Source organism: Aptenodytes forsteri, unplaced genomic scaffold (assembly GCF_000699145.1).
Source record: "Aptenodytes forsteri isolate BGI_AS27 unplaced genomic scaffold, ASM69914v1 Scaffold70, whole genome shotgun sequence".
In the NCBI taxonomy this organism is placed as follows: Eukaryota; Metazoa; Chordata; class Aves; order Sphenisciformes; family Spheniscidae; genus Aptenodytes; species Aptenodytes forsteri.
In genome coordinates, this window is record NW_008795690.1 from 1563606 (window position 1) to 1584693 (window position 21088).

At 34.4% G+C, this 21088-nt stretch overlaps 1 protein-coding gene across 1 annotated transcript; it reads left to right on the forward strand.

The window, feature by feature from the left end:
* The first annotated feature begins 1357 nt into the window (after nucleotides 1–1357).
* TERB1 (telomere repeat binding bouquet formation protein 1) lies at nucleotides 1358–18841 on the forward strand. Its single transcript, XM_009282851.2, has 19 exons — nucleotides 1358–1391; nucleotides 2348–2458; nucleotides 2839–2967; nucleotides 3446–3577; nucleotides 4042–4102; nucleotides 4197–4312; nucleotides 4446–4568; nucleotides 5108–5260; nucleotides 6407–6538; nucleotides 7966–8091; nucleotides 9084–9241; nucleotides 10209–10570; nucleotides 12164–12225; nucleotides 13231–13323; nucleotides 14721–14891; nucleotides 16847–16960; nucleotides 17350–17462; nucleotides 17991–18203; nucleotides 18784–18841. The coding sequence occupies exons 1-19, from the start codon at nucleotides 1358–1360 to the stop codon at nucleotides 18811–18813; spliced, it is 2433 nt and encodes an 810-aa protein (XP_009281126.2). The 3' UTR covers nucleotides 18814–18841.
* The last annotated feature ends 2247 nt before the right edge of the window (nucleotides 18842–21088 follow it).

Sequence of the window (21088 nt, forward strand, 5' to 3'; positions counted from 1 at the left end):
TATAGTGTTTAAAAAAAAATGTGCTTCTTATACAATTAAAGAGCCTTTAATATAAGTGTGTATTTAATGAAACTTTGCTGAAATGACATTAGCTCAGAAGAGAGCTCATTTTTACAGCCTTTCTTTTGTTAAGGAATGTGTAGGTGGTTTTTGTTTTCTCTTAGGCTAGTAGGGCGGTATCAGCAGGGGCAAAAAGGTGAGGAAGACTTGCAAGTTTTCTGCTATTGTGGCAGGGTTAGATTTGCAAGAAAATGAAATGCATATATATTATCATTTGTGAAAGGGTAAATGAAGATGAACTCTTTTTAAACTTTCCCTCTCAAAACACCTGCTTCACCAATGCTACCGTAAGGATGTATATGGAGCATTTGAACTAATGGAAGCAGCAAAGGAATGGGGACAATCAGTAACTCAAAATGGAAAGCAGGGCAGCCTGTCTTCTTTAAGATGACACTGATATTTCTTAGAGCCTTTGCTCTACTTTGAGAAGGATAACTAATCCATTATTAAGCTGGATTTATCACTGATTTAAAGTTTCTGCCTGGAGCTAAATAATTTCTGAGAGATTGAAATAGGTTACAGTGACACTGCATCAACCTTTTGTGTTTGCCCCCCAACTTGGGGCATGGTTAAGGGACCATCTTTCTGCTTCCAAACCTGAATTTCACTCTGCTGCTCAACTAACTCTTAAATGTTGGCACATTAGGTTTATGTAGAATCAATGCTGTGGGTTTTTCTGGTTTACATGGTTCATGTAATGCAATAATTTCTTTGGTGAACTAAAATTATTAGTTTAAGAAATAATGTCTCAGTTCATGCTCATTGTCTTTGGTTTTGATCAATACTGATAAAACAACATAGTTATGGTTTAGTGGCTCACTGAGTAGCAGTAGGAGGCTGAATGTTTTATAGTGGATGTCAGATACGCTTGATCCTCTACATAACATTACTTGGTGGTCTTATTGCCAGTTGTTGGCTGATGACAAAGTTGGCAACCTACTGTCAGGAAAACTGGATCACGTTTATTGTGATAAATGACACGGGAATATTTTTAATGACAAAGACGGTTTTGGTGCCCCACAATGGTAGCATGGAATCACCTGATTTCTGCAAAATGTTAACTGTCAAAAGATAATAACACAATAGTTACAAATGCAGTGTTACTATAAAATACGGTATTTCCAAAGGAAATCTTTGCCGTGCAAGAGCATATTAAACTGTGTGTGTGTGTCAGATGATAGAGTAAAACCAGAAAACTGGAGTGTATTTTAAGAAAAATGATTTAACTTATGATCTGAACAGAAAATAAACACTTTTTCGTTGCTATTGTAGAACAAGAACAGAGATACAACCAAAAATGGAAACTCAAAAGGTGCAGAAAAACCAGTGTGGTAAGATACCATTTATTTGTCATTTATTATCTGCATCGATTTTACAAAGTTTTAGTAGACTGTGATAGGTCTGTCATGGGGTGGTGAGCTGTTGGGGAAATGTTCTTTTTCCTTCTTGTCAAATTTTTGGATTCTGTATTGGATAGATAAAGGGCAAATCTAATGACAGACTTTCAAATAGTAAATAATACCACCACAAAGTCTTTTTTTTTTTTTTTTTTTGCTAATATTTACCCACATCTTTATTGTATTTTAACTTCTTTAAGAAACCCCAAACCTTACAAGTGTTTAAAATATACAGTATCTGCTGTTACCGTTGCAAATAATTATCAAGTAAGTCTTTTTATTATACCCAGAAGACTAAGAAACAGATTTTCAAGTGTTTTATCTACCTAGGATTGTGTGTAGGTGCCCAGAAAATGCTTTGTGTTAACTTACTAAGCTAACAACCTGATTCAAGATTCTAGCTGCTGTGCTAAGTGATGAAGTCTTCTGTAACTAAGTATCATATAGCAAGCCTTGCTTTGTTGGATTCTTTCCCTATTCACTCTGTAGATTTTCAATTGTATTTTCACTCTGAATATTTTCATGGCTCTGTATTACTCACTTAAATACACTTAATGCACCTTGCGCAATTGAATTTAATATTTAGTGATTTACATCACACTTACTAACAGTTACTCATAATCAAAGGCCAGAAATATTAAAAGGGGGCTGTTACTTTAGCACAGGAAATCATGCTCAAATAACAAACTATGGAGAGGAATATTGTTAGGTTAAGTATGTTTGTTATTTATAGATGGATAGAAGTGGCATAGCTCCATTTTTGCTCATGTTTTTTTTCTTTAAAATACATATACATACTACATTTTTGGGGAAGGCTTATTGTAATACTATATAGATTAATAAAAGAAAAGATAACAATTTTCATGAAGTTTTTTTGTGTTTGCTCAAAGACATGAAAACAGATCTGAACTTACTGCTTGAATGCCTTAAATATCAGATGGACTGCCCTGCGTCTCAGAAAGAGGCTTTGATCACTATTTATTCAATTTGTCAACAAAACAGTAAGAAGCATTTTCCTTCGAAACAACACATTTATGTTCACAATATATGTTAACAAGCTGGTTGTCACTGTAAAAAAAAGTTATCTAAAGGATATAAGGCTTGAGAGGTTATAAAATTGTGGAAGGTTTTCATTTTAGAGAAACAAAAGCAAAAAATTTTTGTTCTTTTTTCTGTTATAGGTGAAGCAAGCGAATATTTTCGAGAAATTGGTGGTTTGATGTTTATAAATGATCTTGCAAAGTCAAGTGTTCACCGCATAGTTGTCACTGTAAAAAAAAGTTATCTAAAGGATATAAGGCTTGAGAGGTTATAAAATTGTGGAAGGTTTTCATTTTAGAGAAACAAAAGCAAAAAATTTTTGTTCTTTTTTCTGTTATAGGTGAAGCAAGCGAATATTTTCGAGAAATTGGTGGTTTGATGTTTATAAATGATCTTGCAAAGTCAAGTGTTCACCGCATAGTAAAGGAAGCGGCTTTATTTACATTAGGAATTATAATAGAGAGTAATGGTAATAATAAGTAATATTATTTGTATTTCTGAGTGAGTTATGATCCCATGTTATTACTTCTGCTTGTGCTTTGTCTCAGTTTTTTTTTTTTGTCTCAGAAAATCAGATTACAAGATTATCAGCTCGAGCAAGGGGCAGTAAAGGTGTCACTGTTTCCCTGTCCAGCCCCAGATTTGGAGAAATACCTTGCTGATTTGTGTAGACAGCATGTCTTTATGATACCAGACAGCTGTACTACTTCTCTTCCTTAGCAGCAAGTGTTAAATGACTCATAGATTGTTCCAAAGTTTGCCTAGGTCCTGGTTGGTTTAGAACTGACTACAGGGGGAAGGCCTCAGTCACCTCATAGTCCTGTTTTGTCTCCGCTCACCACATACTGGATGCAACTGAGATTCTAGTTACTGTATTAAAAAAAAAATAATTTAGGATTATGAATGGCTTGCTTTAGGACTTACTGGTGTTTATTTTCTGGTTTCAGTTTATTGTCAACAAACTTTGTGTACTTCTGCATTGTTTGAAGACCTCATTTTATTTTTAATTAATAAGGATTCTGGTGTGAACTTGAAAAGAATGTCTGTTTATGTCATCTTAGTACTGGTTTCGAATAATAGTAAGTTTTGTTTGTTTTTTTTTTCTGTGTTATAACACCACTTTTTTCTATTTGCCAATCTGCAGTACAGAAATTTGGAACACTCAATAAGTAATGTTTTGGTAAAATTAATTTATAAAGATGAATGGTTGCATGTAACTGAACCTGAATTGTGTAAGTAGATCATTGCTCACTGGGATTTCCTTAAATAGCAGAAAGTGTTTTAGTTCTAAAAATGAAATTATAGTTTAAAAAAAAAAATAGAATGCAAACCAGTAGTTTCTGACAATGCATAGAAAAAAAAATAGACACAGAAAGAAAGGGAACACTTTTGCCAATGTGTTGGTGTGATTTTGTATTTGTTTTTTGGGGGGATATATGCTTAGGAAATGGAAATAAAATGTATATATGTAAATTAAACTTGACATTAAGACTTTGTCTCAAGTTGCATGCGTCTTCGGAGTCTTATATGTGTTCTTTTTTAGAAAGTGGGCAAACCTATGTCAGAGATACAGGCTGCATTGGTCTTCTGCTACAGTTATTCAGGTAAACAGTTGCAATTCAAACAGAGAAAATGATAGACTCTTTAGGACTTATTTTTGCTTGACTATTTGGGACTTCTTTGCACTGTTCTTAACAGAACAACTCTTTCCATATCTGAGATGAATCTGTCAGATGAAAATACTAATCAGTGCTACCAGCTGTGGTCTTCAGTCTGCAGTACTCTCTGTGCCTGTGTTAACAATCCTCAGAATGGTAAGTGTTGCTGTTAAAATTGTGAAAAAAGTTTGAAGTGTTTCTCTAAAGTGACAACAGTTTGTTTTCATTTTTACTGTTCAACTGAAATTTCATATTATGTTTTGATTTGCGGTTGTTTTTACTTTTCCAGAAGATAATCAAAACATTTGCTGTTCAGTTTTTCCATATGCCAAAGAGTGGCTTGAAAGTTGCACAGAGCCTGAGATAGTTCGTCCTATTTGTTCATTTGTTGGTCTCACAGTTGCAAATAACTGTAAGTGCAGCTCAAGCTTTAAATAGTTTTTCTTTTGTAAAAGTAAGTTTAATTTGATAGTTAGATGTTTGATATCTTTTTGTCAATCTCTACAAATTAATTTGCTGTTCTTCCAACTTTTACTCTGAAAGCTATATTCCACGATCTTTACTTACACTGCATTGTGCTTAAGTCCACAAATAGCCACAAACTGGCTACATTTAGTAAGGTCAGTAAAAACTGTTTGGAAGATGTTTTGATTAAAAGTATTTTACAAATACAAGTCATTATTACGTCTCTGAAAGCGATGACTTAGGTAGAACTCAGGCATAATGTTTGCCATTTGTATGCATGTATTAGGGCCATGTGTTTCCTGTAACTATTTTATAAGACAATTACTATGTTTCTCGAGATTAATATATATCCAACTTCTTTTGTATGGGTGGAAATGTAATGATTAATAGATGCACAGGAAAATTATGATGAGCCTAACTGATAAAATGCTAAAACAATTTGCAACTTGTATTATTTAAGACACGTTTTTTCTTTTTTTCACTAAGCATATGTGCAGAAATATTTTGTTTCTGTTGGAGGATTGGATACATTAGCTCAAGTTCTTATCAAGCTTATGCATGATTCTTGTATGAGTCACTCAAGCACAAAACTTGCAGTAGTAGTAACAAAGACCTTGGATGCCTGCATTGCTAATGACTGTGAGTGAAAAGACTGCTACCATTTTTTATATATGGCAATTTTAAAATGCAATTTTTAAAGTCTGGTTTTGGTGGAAAAGTGATATGAATGGATGCTAAAAGGCATCCATATAAAAGTTATATACATCCCAGTTGATACTGCAGATTTTTTAAAATTCAAACCTGTATATGGGGAATGATTCAGTTCATCTGAGGTGGGTTACTTTCCCATTGTTGCTAAAATAAACATAATGAAATTTTAAACTATACTGAAAATTAAAAACAAGATACTAGAGCTAGTTTTGTATAAGTAAAGCTGAGAACTGGGCATGGCAGTCATCTTGGATCCTGGAGTTAGAGCTGTGTTTCTGTAGGCCTATGCCGAAGCTAATAAGCTTTGTAAGCTTTAAGAGGCTTTAGTAACTTAGGTGTGAAGCTGAACAAATGTAGTATGTCTGCATAATGCATCTTTACTCTCATTTACTGTCTGGATAGCGCTATCCTAATGAGATCTTTGTGTATTCCATCCGAAGATTTTGAGAAACCTTTGAGCCTGATGAATCTCTGCTGTTAGCCGTGATTTGACACTTCTGCCCTAAGTGCTCAGTAACGGAAGTTCAAAAAAGTTTAAAAGCATATACCTGCACTAGTTTTGAGCCTAGTTTCAAAGAAGTTGGTATGTGACAGGACTAGGTTTCAACATGTACGTACTAGCAGTGGTGTTCCCAGTTTCAGGAAGACGTTGCCCTCTACTAGAAACATTCCTAGCTCTTTTTGTGGCAGATAGTCTATGTGTCAAACCTTATTCTACTCTTTCTTACTCTGTTCTGGAGCTGATAAAGGATGTGGAGAAGCTCAGCAGACGTCTACAAAACTTGCACATTGCAAAGCCCTTGTTTATCAGATCTTCTACCACATCTCTATATAGCACAATCTGGGAGAAAGGGCAGTGTTGGATATGGGGAGTAGCATGGGCAGAATTACTGCACCAGGGCTATGTGGTAATTTGAAGTGTTAAAATGAAAGAGAGAGAAGAGAAGGACTGTGCAGGCCCAAGGCTTTTAGAGGCCTGTAGTGTTCCCTTGAAAAACAGCATTTTATACTTGGATGATGCCTATATACTTACTATCTAGTTTATTTTTCTTCAAATTATTTTTAACATAATAGCTGCCATGGGTGTTGTCTTGACAAAGTATCACACTGTGTCAGAGCTACTGAAGCTGCTGTCTAATGACACTCTGGATACAGGAGAAAAAATCAGTATTATTCTAACAATTGGACACTGTACTGAAGTTTGTGGTAAGATTTTTTCTTTTTTCTTTCTGTCAGTTTCTAGTAAATTCTCATATGCTAACTACTTCAATGGTGTAATTTCATCAAGACTGGAACATGAGGGAAAGTTCTATTAAATAGTGTAATATTAATATTCAGAAAAAAATGTTTGCTATAATGTTCCATCTTTAAATTTTAAAACCTGTTAGCAGATAGTCTCTTTAAGAGCTTAGAAAAAGTAGACTATTATGCGAGAATTCAAAGCTGGGCTTAGGTATCACAGGGTAAAATTCATCCAGACCTGAAAACTACTACAATACATACATACTAAATGAGTCTTTTTGAGCTCTACTTTAATGGCCCTTGATATATATACAGCTTCTGTCCACTGTTTACATAGCTATTAATTTTTTAAAAAGCTATGTAACAGCATAGTTTTTGAAGTAACATAAGCAGTAGGTGACCCTGAAATATTTTTGCCAGGTTCCTCAGGGCTTTCCCAAGCATAGTTGGTAAAAATACAACACTTAAGTTGTTATTTTACGTAGTAGGAGCAAACAGAACAGGAAGTTGTGAGATACTGACCATTGTTTATACTACTGTTTTTTGTCATGTATGTTCAGAAAAGCAAAAAAAAAAAGGGATTATGTTCAAAAATCCTGATTATCATCTGCTAAATGTCAATAACAAGTTCAATAATTAGCTCAGTAGGTCATAAATCTAATCTTTTAAAAGACACTTTTTCAGAAGAACTAATTGAAACAAAGCTTAATGGAAAATGTCTTTCAAATAGAAATATGATTAAACCAACAGAATAAAAGTTTCTCTTAAAATGTCAACCCTGACAAAATAATAATTTCATCTTCTGTTACTTCCTTTGTTTTGTTTTATCAAGTTTAGACAACAAAACTATTTTTAGAAAGCTGTCAGTTTTATGAATATATATTGCAAATGAGATCACAATTTAAAAAATTAGCTAATTACGTAGTTAATGAGGAGGAACAGGTTAGCTAGATCAGGATTAAACTACTAATTTTATTAGTTTTGCTAATTATAAACTTTAAGCTTTTGATATTTCTGCATCTCAAGGCTTACATAAATGTAGCTTATCTACTTTAAAGGTATATACCAGAGGAAAAGAAATACAGAAGCCATAATTAAAATATTTTAGGTGACAATTAAATGAGTTTGGACCTCCATCATATAATTTGTCTCAGTCCTCCTTCAGTTTTCTTACAAGAACTTTGAGCTATGGTCAAATCACCCTGTCTGATCTAGAGTGGTTCTGCTGCAACCCGGGTAGTAGATCGTTACAGCATGCTTGGATCCATAATGAAAATCTCTTTTTCAGAATTTCCCTGAAAGTTACTAGTATTAGTTTCTAAAATTACTGTAAGATTAAGTGTGTATGAGCCTGAAACCAATCTTTTTTCCTTTACAATGTCCTATTTTAGAAGAAAACCAGTGTGAACTGCTTCAGAGCAATGGTCTTCCACTTATGATTCAGGTATTAACTGAGTCTCAGGATGAGGAACTAAACAAAGCTGCTACTTTTGTGCTGCAAAACTGCAAACAAATGAGTAAGCTTACTATTACTGCTTTAAAAATTACAGAGATTATTTCCATCTTTAAGTTCTGTTGACTTTCTAAATGATTGTAACTGTAGCAGCTTTGTAATTCTGTGTACTCCAAGAGATGTTTGTTTTCTGCAGAAAAGTTGCCATTTGCCACCATGGACTGATTATGGCATTTGGGCAGAAAAAAGAAAAGTAATAATTCCAACAATGTTGCAATAATGCACTTGTGAAACCTATATATGTAGGGCTAGTTCTTAAAAACTTTCCCATCTATAAATTATGTGCAAAATATTAACATTGTCATTTAACATGCAATTGGTGCTCTATTCCTGGGTATGTACCATTGTATATAGAGACTAAAGTAGATAATCAAGCCTGAAATCACCATGACTACAATTATTTTGCAATGTTAAAAAATCTTGATCTTTATTTTTAAAGTAGGGTGTATTTTGAAGTATCCTGTTTAAGTTTTTTTAATTAACTGTATAATACTACCAATGAAACAGAAAGACACCTTGTCCTTTAATCTCTAAAGCACAGAAGGTATTACGCAATTGATAATTAGTAAAAAGCATGTATCTACTTTTTTGTACTGAAAACATAAGAGTTTTGTTTAAGATTGAGGGGGTATGGTGATTTTCAGTGTCCATTAATATGGCGTTGGTTTTTTAAAAAAAAAAAAAGACCCATACTAGTAAAGGACCTATAGAGATAGGCTTAAGTCCACGATAAAGTCATGTTTTAGAGCACAGCATCATTGTGTAAACAGCTTATAGTAACTATAATTGCAAGCTTACCTCTTGTAACTGCAGTTTATATTGGAAGTGTATTAACACTTATGTGTAAATTTATATTAAGTTATATAAAAATTATTATTCAGAGGTTATATTTTACATTAAATTATTGGGGCTGTCCCTCAGCACACTAAAATATAATAAATACTTACTAAGGTGTTCATTGATAAAATTTGGAATGTTGTTTTATATTTTATAAAGCTGAACAGTTGTCCCTGAAAATAAATGATAATTCATTGAACGTAAACAATGCAGAAGAGTTGGAGGTGCAAGTCAGAAAAAGAAGTCTACAAGACTACTGGAAGAAAGCAAAAGAAATTTTACACAGAATAAACTTGATTGAAAAAGAACATGATGAGGTTGGCCTATTTACCAAAGTATGATAAAACTAAGCAAATCTTTCCAGAGTTTAGGGAGAAATAGGAAGTAAACCCTTAAGATAATTTCAGTGTGAGCTAGAAAAGTACGGAAAACTTTGGATGTGTGTGAAACTACAACCTGCAACTTTTACCATTACTGTATATCATACAAAGAAGCATGCAGGGCAATCAGAGAATGCAGGCATCTGTATTTTTATGAAGCATTTTAGTTTATTATATAACCAGGTTTTCTACAAAATTGAGATCATTTAGGTTGGAGAAACAAGAGTTGGATTTATTTTTAATTGCCGATCATTTGAACCTATAATTTTAATATTTGCATGCATGAAATGCCCATGATTGTACAGCTATGACGGGATAGATGATAATGAAAAATGTGAACATAAACTGAAATAAAGTTGTTTCATATTTTCCTTGTGCTGTATAACTACTTGGTATCTCTGGGTGTGGAACAGCAAGTTTTTGAGTTATTTGCTTGAATCTTAAGTTAATTAAATCTTTTCATTTCTAGAAGTGCCTTGTAAAGGGTTGTCAAGCATTGGAACAGGCTGCCCAGGGAAGTGGTTGAGTCACCATCCCTGGAGGTACTTAAAAGACGTGTAGATGTGGTGCTTAGGGACATGGTTCATTGGTGGACTTGGCAGTTCTAGGTTAATGGTTGGACTCAAATGATCTTAAAGGTCTTTTCCAATCTAAATGATTCTATGATTCTATTAGTAGCAAATCCATTGCTTCAGCCTGGAATTATCACTTAACTACCTCTTCAACACCTTCAGCAGCACTGCTGTCTTGTTGGCTCTTGAGTCCATCAGGGGTTTTTGAAGCTTCTCTGGAATTTGCTTTACCTTCAGAGTTAGACTGGTCTATCCTAGTTAATCTTGTTACTAGATTTATTTAGTAATTTCATAGAGCTCGTATAGTCGCTAACTAGTATTTTTCAATACAGGAAAGAGTGCAAGGAAGAGTATTTGTAGACAGATCTTCAGAAGCCAATATTGAAGCATCAAAATACCATGAAGTGAATCCTGCTGATCCAAAAACTTCTATCAAAAGAGCACATAAAGAAATACATTGTCCACGGTTGACCTCTAAGTTGGATGATCAGGTTCTTGCTCCATCTGTAAATTCTTCTCCACTGAAAAATGAAATAGTGAACACTATGGATCCAGTAAATGCTTCTACTAGACAAAGTGGACAGACTAATATTCCATGTTCAGTTAATGAACTGCAAACAGACAGTGTACTTCAAAGTCACAGTATAAATGAAAAAACTGCTTGTGTAAAAAATCAGTCTGTTCTTCAAGTAAGGTAAGAGACCTAAGCAGAAATACTAAGTCGCTTTTCTTTAGTGATTTCCAAATTAAATGTCAGCCTTTTAAATTACCTGTTACTAACTATGGCTTTTTCTCCTAGTGAAAAGATATAGCCTTTTGGTGGCTCACTAGAGAATATTCTGTGGAAGTGTTTTTGACATCACAGATCAAAGATTATAGACATTGTAGTAATAAAAGCTTCTGATCTTTTTCTCTGAATGGTAGGCGACGGGTTGTATAGAGAGCCTGTTACAGGCCATGTTCTAATGCCTTCAACATAGTGATGAAAAAGCATCCGTAGTTTTTGCCTCAAAATTCTCACCGATTGAGTAGATCAAGATTTGACCCATTGGTTTGGATGAAACCACAAAGACTTCTGTAATATGCACTTACTAGGAAAACAGTAGTTGCAGAACTGCTCTGCAAAAAATTGAAATTGGAATGCCTACAAACTAGGGAAAAAAGCTCCCCCCCTCACCCCACCTCTGCTTTTCTCCCCTTGTATTCAATTGCTTCCCTGCATGGGAAGAGAAAGATACAGCCTTGTTTAGTTATTCACTGTTCTCTTGCTCACACAAATGCTTATTTTCCTCTTTTTCTTTTGCTTCTTATGGTTATCCTTCCTATTGATGAACAAAAAATTAATTATAGGCAACTTGCAAGGATAAATACAGATTCCATTATCTTGAATTTATATCTGGAATATCTCTCAAGACAGGAAATGAGAGAGTATGAACAAAACTACATTTCTCCTTTTTTTTTGAGTTCTGCATTTTTATTGTGCTTTTTTTACGTGGCTGGCTGGACCCTGCTCCTATGCAGTTTCCTTGCATGCATTATATTGTAACTTTGCAACTACCACAGAAATTATCAGGAGCCTAGGATATTTTCCAGAGTACATTGAGGTAAATTTTGCTTTGCTACTGATTAGCATAATTTCACACAGCTGCTTTATTTGTTGTTCTGACCACTGAAGCACAAAACTATTAAGAAATTAATTTTTTTTGGGGGGAAAAAAAGCTCTTTCCTTGTATTTGTGTGAAAACAGGAGTTACCCAAGCATAATCATGGATTAGGCTCCTTGCTCCTGCAGCATTCGGAGGTAGTCAATGACATAGAAAAATGCACGATCCCCATATCATAGGAGCATGTTGGTTGCATAGAAGTTAATCAGTGTAAGAAAAGAAGAAAATCAGTTACCCTTTAGAGCAATTGCTACATCTGGTGAAGGCTACAGTATTTTGAAGACACTGTGAAAGTTCTATGTGCACTAAGTAATCTTTATGTGAACCAGAATTGCAGGTGACTCTGGAAACCAGCATGCTGGAACAGACATGCTGAACAGCACTGCAAGGAATGCTAATCGCAGATCTCTGGTAAACAGATTTCTAACACACAAAGATGATATGCTGTATACTGCAAGCACAGTAACTAGATAATTAGAATCAATTTTTTAGAATTTTATCTTTTATATATTTAATGTGGTTTTTGTTTTGCCTTTGGAATGTGTGTATTAATTTACAGGTAAATGTGTGTTGTGAAGTTTGATTTTTTTTTTTTTAATTTGTTCACATTTTGATCTTCCCAGTGAACACTTATTTAAACAACCAGCAGCGATTGTTAAAAATATGAAACAAACATGCACATCAGGTACAAATAGCTAAACGTATTCCTTTCTTAAATAATTTTGTTCTTAATGAGATTTTAATTAGTTTTGTGTACTTTAACACCTGATAAAAAGTAGTGATAATATACAATTAGATGACAGAGTACATTATGTATAATATCCTTTAACTGTTTGCATAGTTTTGGAATTTTATATTGTATACAATTTTACCAGGAGAATATTTATTCTACTTTTCTTCTAATACATATTTTAGCTTTCTTTTTTTAATTGATTTTAACTATTCAAATGAATGTATCATAGATAAATGTTCTAAGTTTAGTCTGAATGCAATCCGTACTGAACAACGAAAGCAATTAATAGAAAATGCGTAAGGATTCTGGTTTTGTTCTGTACTTGTAAGACTGGGGATAGAACCTACCTGTGAGAGTGACTTTTGCCTGAAGCTATTCCTACGTGTTGAACATGTGTTTAAGATTTGCATTGATCATCTTAGTCTGATAGATTTATTTCAGAATTGGGATCTGTTCAATCAAATCTTCATGCATAATTTAGTTTCCTGTTAATTTATAAAATCTATAATTATTCATTAGATTAGTATTTGCCAGAATGGTAGCTTTACAGGAGACCAAGCTGATCTCCAGGTTATACATATTTAAATGGAGAGTAAGTATTATTTCAGTACCATCACATTTTTCAGCATCTGATTCCAAATAGAAATAAAGTTTATAGGACTTAGTTAAGCAATGTAAGTTCACAGGGTTATTTTGCTGTGTTCAAGTTGAAGTAATATGCTTTGGGAGAGTGATGAAAAAGGCCTGGTGTAAATGTAATTATTCTGGATTTACAAAAATGTAAATGCGATCCATTTAACTTCAGGAATTCCATTTGGATTTTCTGCTGTTATGTAAATTAAACTTTAATAATCTACAAATAGAAAATACAATTGAATATAGGTACGCTGATGCATGATTACCACGGCAAAGGATAGGTTGCATTTTCTTAGTGTTTTTTTTTCCTTCCTAATTTAGATCAACATTCATTCTACTCAGAGATAACCAAGGAAGAAAAAAGTACTTCACCTACATCTGTATCCCATAAAATGGCAAATTTAAGGTGTTTAGGTAAATATTAACTTTAGGTCTTTCTTTCCTGAGTCCATAAAAGAAGCCTTAAAGATTCAGCAGTGCAGTAAGTGAACTGACATTACAGAAATTTTAACACATCTATTTGATTACCTATTATGTACTTCTTAACTGCTTCCTTTCCTTTTTCTGCCCCTAAAATAAAACACAAATATTGAAATAAAGCTTACATATTCCAATTTCAGTCTATGTATCTCTTCTTAATGTGGGTTTACTAACAAACAGAATATACAACAGCTTAAAAGATGGCACACTACTTACAAGACTGCTTAAGAGCAGGTGTTTTCCTCCTTTCTCTGATCAGAAAGAGGGAGGAAAAACATGTAGCTCTGCTCAGTTCCCTCATGTATTCCCCTGCTAAGGGGAATTCCCCTGCTAACTATTCTGCAGCCCTTCTGTTTTCTCTGCCTTACTGCTATTAAGTACAGGCAGTCAGTTTTATAGTAATCCATGACTGCAGCCCTCAGTTATCCCATCTTCTACTTCCTGAACATGGTCTCTCAGTCGGTTGTAAGAATGCTGCTGGTACTCAGGATTTGTAAGTGGATTTTGTAATCAAGCCTGTGTCTCTTTATTAAAAACACAAAACAAAAAACCCACCAAAAGCCAAAAAAAAAAAAAGCCCATAGCCCACCTTTGAACACCAAAAGCCAAAAAAAAAAAAGCCCATAGCCCACCTTTGAACATCATTTAGGCATATGAACCCAATTTGTCCAACTAAATTCAACCTGAGCTTTAGCACTGCTTTATCTTAGGCTAGAATATTGCAGGTAGGTACCAGTGCCCTTCTTATAATTCCTCACAGTGCAGAAGTTCTCCTTCAGCTGACATAAGGAACTGTGATAACATCCAAGAATAACTAAACCATGAATTACGCTAGGAATGTTCTCAAAAATTAACAGGAAGGCTTCCTGTGAGGCAATTCATACCTAAGCTAGACTTATTTATTCAGGTTAATACAGATAACTTACAACACCGAGAAAGCTTCAAAGTATAGAAAAGACATCTTTTATATTTTGGCTCCTGGATAAATGTGCAAAGCGAACTGAGGCCCCTTTCTTCCCATCCCACTAATATTTTTACTTCTCTAGAGGATCCGTGCCTCATTTCATACTTCTGGAGTTGAAGTGCGGTATAACTTTGTTCCATAGGTCATGCTGAAAACACTTTTATTTTTTTAAAAGAGCAAGTACAAAACAAAAAGTAAGTATTTTCAAGAAGATACATAAAAGTGTAACCTCTATTGAGATGTGTATATGGAAAATTGGAGGTCAGATTGTAGATCATACTGAACAAAATAAAATGCTGGACTTTGTGATGGCTTCTATAGCATTCGTGCTTGCTGTTTCTACAATATCCCTTTTTTTTTTTCCCAGGCTGTACAGCAGGAGGACTGTCTGTCAATAGTAAAACCTTTACTAAGATGTTGCAAAATTGTCCATACCAGTGTGACCGTCACAAAGTCATTCTGGAAGCTGAAGAAAGATATAAAAAGGAACTTTGCAAATCAGCTGTTTGTAACAACAGTAGATATGCAACTAATGAGAGTAATTATGACCTTTTTTAGTAGTTGTAACTATTGTTTTAAATTGTATTTAAAATTCTGAACTTTTTTGGTCTGATTCTGATTGTCCTGCTCTTGTAAATTCACTCATTTAATTTTATTTACCAATGATTTATACTAAGTGAGATCAGAACTAGCCTCTTCTGTTTTGAGGATCTTGTGTATTTCTTGGCAGTAGTGATATATCCTCATTATAGGCTTTGATGAGACTCTGCCCTGTTTGCCAAAGTTAGTCAAGTACTAATAGAAGGGGATATATGAAGTTGAAATAACTGTGAATGGATGTATGACATCATAACAAGGTCACATCATTCTAATATTACATACTTATGGATGTAAGAAGCTTAAATTCTTAATGAATTAAATAAAAGCATATCCTATATTTTTTTCTGGTTTAAAGGAGGCATTTTGAAAATTAAACAGTTATCACTTACTGGCATTTGTACTGGTGTCCATCTTATATTTTCCAGAAATACTGCTGACCCCAGTGAAGAAAGAAAGACTGCATACAGAAATACCAACTTTCAGGAGCAAAAAGGATAGTTTCCAAAGTAAGGGCTTGGTTCGGAAATCAATGCAAAAAGCCCTTGCTGTCTTAAGTAATTATTTTGCAGGACTTTACCATGGGAGGCTGTGGATAGGGAATTATGTTTTGGTTTTTTTTTTCCTGTGGATTCTGTGAAAAATCTGTATATTAATAGGCCAGAAAATGTATATTCTGTAATAATGAAATTGTGTTATGCACACTAGTTCACAACGAAGTTATCTGGCACTTGCTTTGTAGATACTGCTTTGAATCCTGTCAGGGTTACTTCCATGCCATCTGTTATTTTTCAGTTTTGTGGCATTAATTTTTAAAATTGAGAGGTATAGTCAGGATCAGAACACAGTACAGTTGCCTGTTCCTGGATTCAGCATCACTCCATTGTACATTTATAGCCATGTTATCCTATACACCTGTTTCTGTTTCTGCTTGGAGCTCTGCTAAGGACTTGGGTCTCTGTGTGCTAAATCACTAAAAGGGTAAACCTTAACGTATACAACAATACTAGAGCAAGTAAACTGAAAACAACCGATCAGAAAATTAAGTACAGAAGATCTATTTACCTGTCCTGTATTATGAGGTGTTGAATAAGATCTTATTAACGAGGTAGAGATGGAAAAGTGAATATAAGTTCCATCAGTTTCTGCAGTGCAGTTTAGGAACCCTACCTTTACAGGACCATCCGTTGCCCATAAAAACTGGTATTCTTTATAATACACAACAACTGTCCATTTGTAAATAGCAGAGTATGTATCTTTTACAGTAGTTTATTCTGTAATGTAGCAAAAAAGTTAATGGTTATAATTTTTTCCTTTGCATATATATTTTTTTTTACATAATTCACAAGGAATTTTCTTTAGAAAGTGGTGTTTGTGGGTACATCCTGCAGAGCTCCAACTACAGTCATACACCACTACATTCACCAACTAGTAACCAATACAGTTTCTTATGATTGATGACCAGAAATTTTAAAGTAGGCTGAAGCAGGTCTCTAAATCCGTACTTAAATTCTAAAATACTAATACTATTTTAAAAACCATTCTCTTTTCAAAAATCAGCTCACCCATTGGGAATTTATTTTTAGTCTCCTATTTCCAAAAACTTGTTTACATTGTTATTTAATTTATTTCTGGTAAAAGCTAGTAGATTGATTTTTTTTTTCTAACAACAACCAAACAAACAATTTCATCTCAAGAGCCCATTACACTAATAGATTACCTTTTAGCAAGTAAACATTTTTGGAAGTAAACTGAATTTTCCAGTCTTTCTTCCAAGACCAGATAGTATGGCTCAAAAGATGGGTCTCTCTTAAATTTTAATTCCTAAAACATTACCTGTGTTTTGTGTTTTTTTTAAGAATGATGCATAATGTTTTATTGTTTGGTTTTTTTAAGGTATTCTTTTGACTCCAATTAGAAAAAACAAATCTGACACTTCAAATAGAGACGAACATAGTAAAAATACTAGGTTGACTGATGACTATAACTTGATACCTACGTATGAAAAGTGTGAGTATTACTGGAAGGTTAATTCTGTAATAAGCATAACTCAAAGATCAAGTTTTGCGTTTAGGTCAGGGTATTGAGAAAAGCACCTGTGCTTGCTATTAGAGACAAATGGTTAAGAATTTAGATATGTTCTTGTACCTCCAATCGTAGTAGTATTGGTGTTTGAGTTAACCCCTATTACTTGCTAGTTGCTTCCAATGCATAAATAATCCTTATGTGTTAATGTCAATGATGAGAAAAAGATCTAATGAAAATGAGGTATTACTAATAAAGCAACATCTGCATATTCAAGTTCATTAGGAGAAATGTTCCTTTACAACACTATGTTCAGTTTTACAGTAGATTTCAGTTAAAGTACCTAAGAGGTGGCCTTGTTCACAATTTCATAGCTTTCCAAAAAACCCAAGACGCTAACTCGAAGAGACAAAGAATCAAAGAAATGTGCAACCAGCAATGTCAGCGCTTAAAAGAAAATTGCATATATTCACTTGACAAAGATGAGGTTAGTTATGCAAAGCCTAATCATACACTCACATATTTATAAATGTACAAATAAAATCACTATGAATTGCATAATTTCTTTTTAAGTTACCTTTAACAGGAGCCCAGTATAAAATGATATTCCTCTCTGTTGATTCTACTCCAGTCATACTGATTTATCCATGAAATGAGTTAAGCATTTTTCAGCTGACAGTCCTTTCTGAATAATGGATACGGAGGTATGCTTTTTCCTGCACTAACGAAAATTTGCGTAGTATAGAAATAACAGAAACCTGAAGGAATCGACATACTAAAGGTATAAGCTATGTAGGCATGACAGAAATGGAAGGTAAAGGTCATGGAAAAATACTGTATTTCAGTAAGTGGGTGACAGTGAAGAAGTCTTGAAGAGCCGTTATCATCTTGACAAAGTGATCATTTCTTTAGAACTACTTAAGATTGTATTGTCAGTAATAATGCATTACTTCCAAATGTGAAATAGTATGTAAATTTACATAATTTTTAATTACACCAAAATAAATATTTGCAGAACAATAAAATATGTTCCTTGGACATGAACACAAGAAGTTTAAACAAGAGAAGAAGAACCCGAAAAGATTTCACGACTGAAGAAATTAACTGTCTTTTGAGTGGAGTAAAAAAAATGGGTAATCACTGGAATTTAATTTTGTGGTCTTATCCATTTCAGAAAGGACGGACAAGTGTTGATCTTTCCAAGAAATACTACAGGTTACAGTTGCAAGTAATCATAATTTAATTTTCTACTAATCATATATGCTGTCAGCTCAGTTTTCAGCTTTTGACCCTGAATTGACTTGCAGAAAAAGACAGGCTATCAGAATTTGCAACCCATGGGATTGTGCTTTGTGTCAGTTCAATGCTGTGCACACTAAGCATTAGAATGGTCTCCAATGTAATTAAATCGGGGCTTGTGCTTGGAGAGAGAGAACTGAACTGGGAAAATATTACAGAGCCTTTGAACCTTCCAGTGCCACCAGACAGGATACAAAGAGGATAAGAATTTCGGTTAAGGACTCCAAATTAATCGCTATGTTTATTGGGAAGTTGACATTTCCTCTGTTCGGTCTCTTTTCTGATGTTGGTTTGTGAAAATCTCTGGCGGTTTTCACCGTTTTTAATAGGTATGCTCTTTACGGAGAAATGCCATCTATGGATGGAGTAGATAGCATTTCTGCTGTGCTTGGCATATGTGTGGGAGTGCTTAGTAGCAAGCGTTTTCCTACTGAAATGTTTTCTAAAGTTGTGCAGCGTTTTGTGTCAACATTTGTCTTGATATTTTCTCTTTTATCTCCATTTTATAGAGGCAAGAAAAAAACAAAGATCATCAATAACATCTTTCAAGAGTATTTTGGATTTTGGTGCAGAATGTTGAAGAACAACATTAACAGTGAGGTATTGTCACAACAATGCGAGCCCTGAGACTTTAGATTGGCTTGGACTCATGTTTTTTGGTGATAACATTCACTGACAGAGTTGTTATACTTTGTAAATTTAAATTACATGTAATTTGATAAGTTCGGGGTTTTTTTAAATAATGCTACCATAGCTAACAAAATCTTTATCAGTAAAACTTAAGTGGTTTTTTTTTAATTTAACCTTCTTGAACGTTTGATTTATGTAACATTCGATTTGGCTTTCTGTTTGAATCTTTTTATAGTTTGCTTTACACCATTTGTAAGAAAAGGCTGTATTGCTAAAATGAGTATTTTATGTCAGAAGCTGGTAAGTGTTAATGTTGTGTCTGAATTTGTTTCTTCTTAATCAGTGAAATGTTCAAAGCAGGCGAAATATTTTGTCATGTGTTTAATGTGCTGTATGTGCAGAAAAATGTATCTAACAGAAAACACCAAATGTATGGTTAAACACTGCTGCATATAGTAGGCAAATCTTACATCGGCACAGCAAGTGAATTGAAATAGAAAGCTTGTGGAAATCTTAGAACTTCTGGGTAGAAGATGTAGTGTGTGCGTCAGCTGCAGTATTTCTTGACTGATATTAATGGCTGGGGTAACGTTCCTGGACCTACATAAAATACTTCAGTGCTCAACTAAGTAGAATGCAGGTACTGATAAAATTTGGCTTCTGTTTACGGTTGGACGTTCTTTGGTGTATTATTCAAATAAGTGAGCAGGACCACCATTTCTACTAATTACACAATTTTTATAGAAAGCTTTAATGAAAGCCTTAGTAACTTGATTTTTCAGTGATAGCTTTAGTATTTCATTTGTATTTTTTATCCTGATAAAGGAATGATTAATTGATAGTTAATTTATTATGGAAAAAGTTTAGTTATCTTATTAGCACTAGGTTTTCACTACGATGTCGCTTAAATGCTTAAAAACAAGCAAGATAACCAAAAACTGAAAGACTTGCAGTAAAGATGATGCCAATGATATAATAAATAGGTCTTCTAATATTTTCAGCTGTTGCACTCTGCTTTTTATATTATTAAAATATTCAAGCATCTATAAAAGATGTCTTTGAATTGAGCTATTCAAAGCAGCGTAGTTAAATATTGGCATAGGTATTTGCAGAATATGAGCCAAAAGGACTACCAAGGAGCGGTACGCACAACAGGGAGATTTTGGTCTGCTGCGCACTCTACGGAGTATTTTTCCAAGGGCTCAAAAGCTAGTCTAGACAAGCTGCTCTTGCGTCTATTGACTGAATTAGTAATCTGTGTTATTCTGGCCTAAATATATTTCAAGTGGAGAAAATATGTAAGGCGTAAATCTTTACTTGACACAAAGTCAGAATATCACAATACTGACCGTTTACCTAATCTTAGGTATAATTTACGTTGGAGAGGACCTCTAGAGTCCATAACCTCATCTCTTTCTCGGAGCAGGGCTCATTTCAAATTTAGTCAAGTTGCTCAGTGCCTTGTCAAGTTCTGAAGACCTTCAAGGACGAAATTCCCACCACCTCTTCTGGTGCTTCAGCTACTCTTGTAATGCACGTTGTTCAAGTTGCTCATCATTAAAACATTCTTGTATAATCCAGAAGGGAAGAGTCATAGACTGGAAGCAAGCACAAACCTGTTGTGTGAATTTATGCAAGTCAATTAACCTTTTTTTCCCCTTTTGATTGACTGTAGTGTCTTAATAATCGTATTTTTTTGCATAAAATGCTTTGAAATGCACACACAACGGGCATCATAAAAATATAATCACATAAGAATAATTAATGTCATTATTAGGCTGCTTTTTAGCACTATTTTAGCACTTTGAAAAGCTGAATTGACAGCAGTATTTTAGCACTTTGAAAAGCTGAATTGACTGACATGTCACTGAAGGAAAGCATATTTACGAAAGACTTGAACTTGCTTTGTAGCTCGATTAGAACAAAAATTATTGGTGGGGTGTAAGAATTTGGGTGGCAATGAAAGCTTGCTTCAGTAGGAAATAATTCCTGTAAATACATCACTTCATTCCCCTTCCATGCTACGCACAGCACTCTGTGCACCAGGCTGCGCGGCATCTGCAGCCAGGACACGAGCAGGGGCCGTGCCAGCAGCTCGCTGACAGATCGCGCTCAGCCCGCGAACCTTCCCGGACGGCTGTGGCTGCACGAGAAGTTACCGGGGGTTACCGGGCCGCTGCCGGG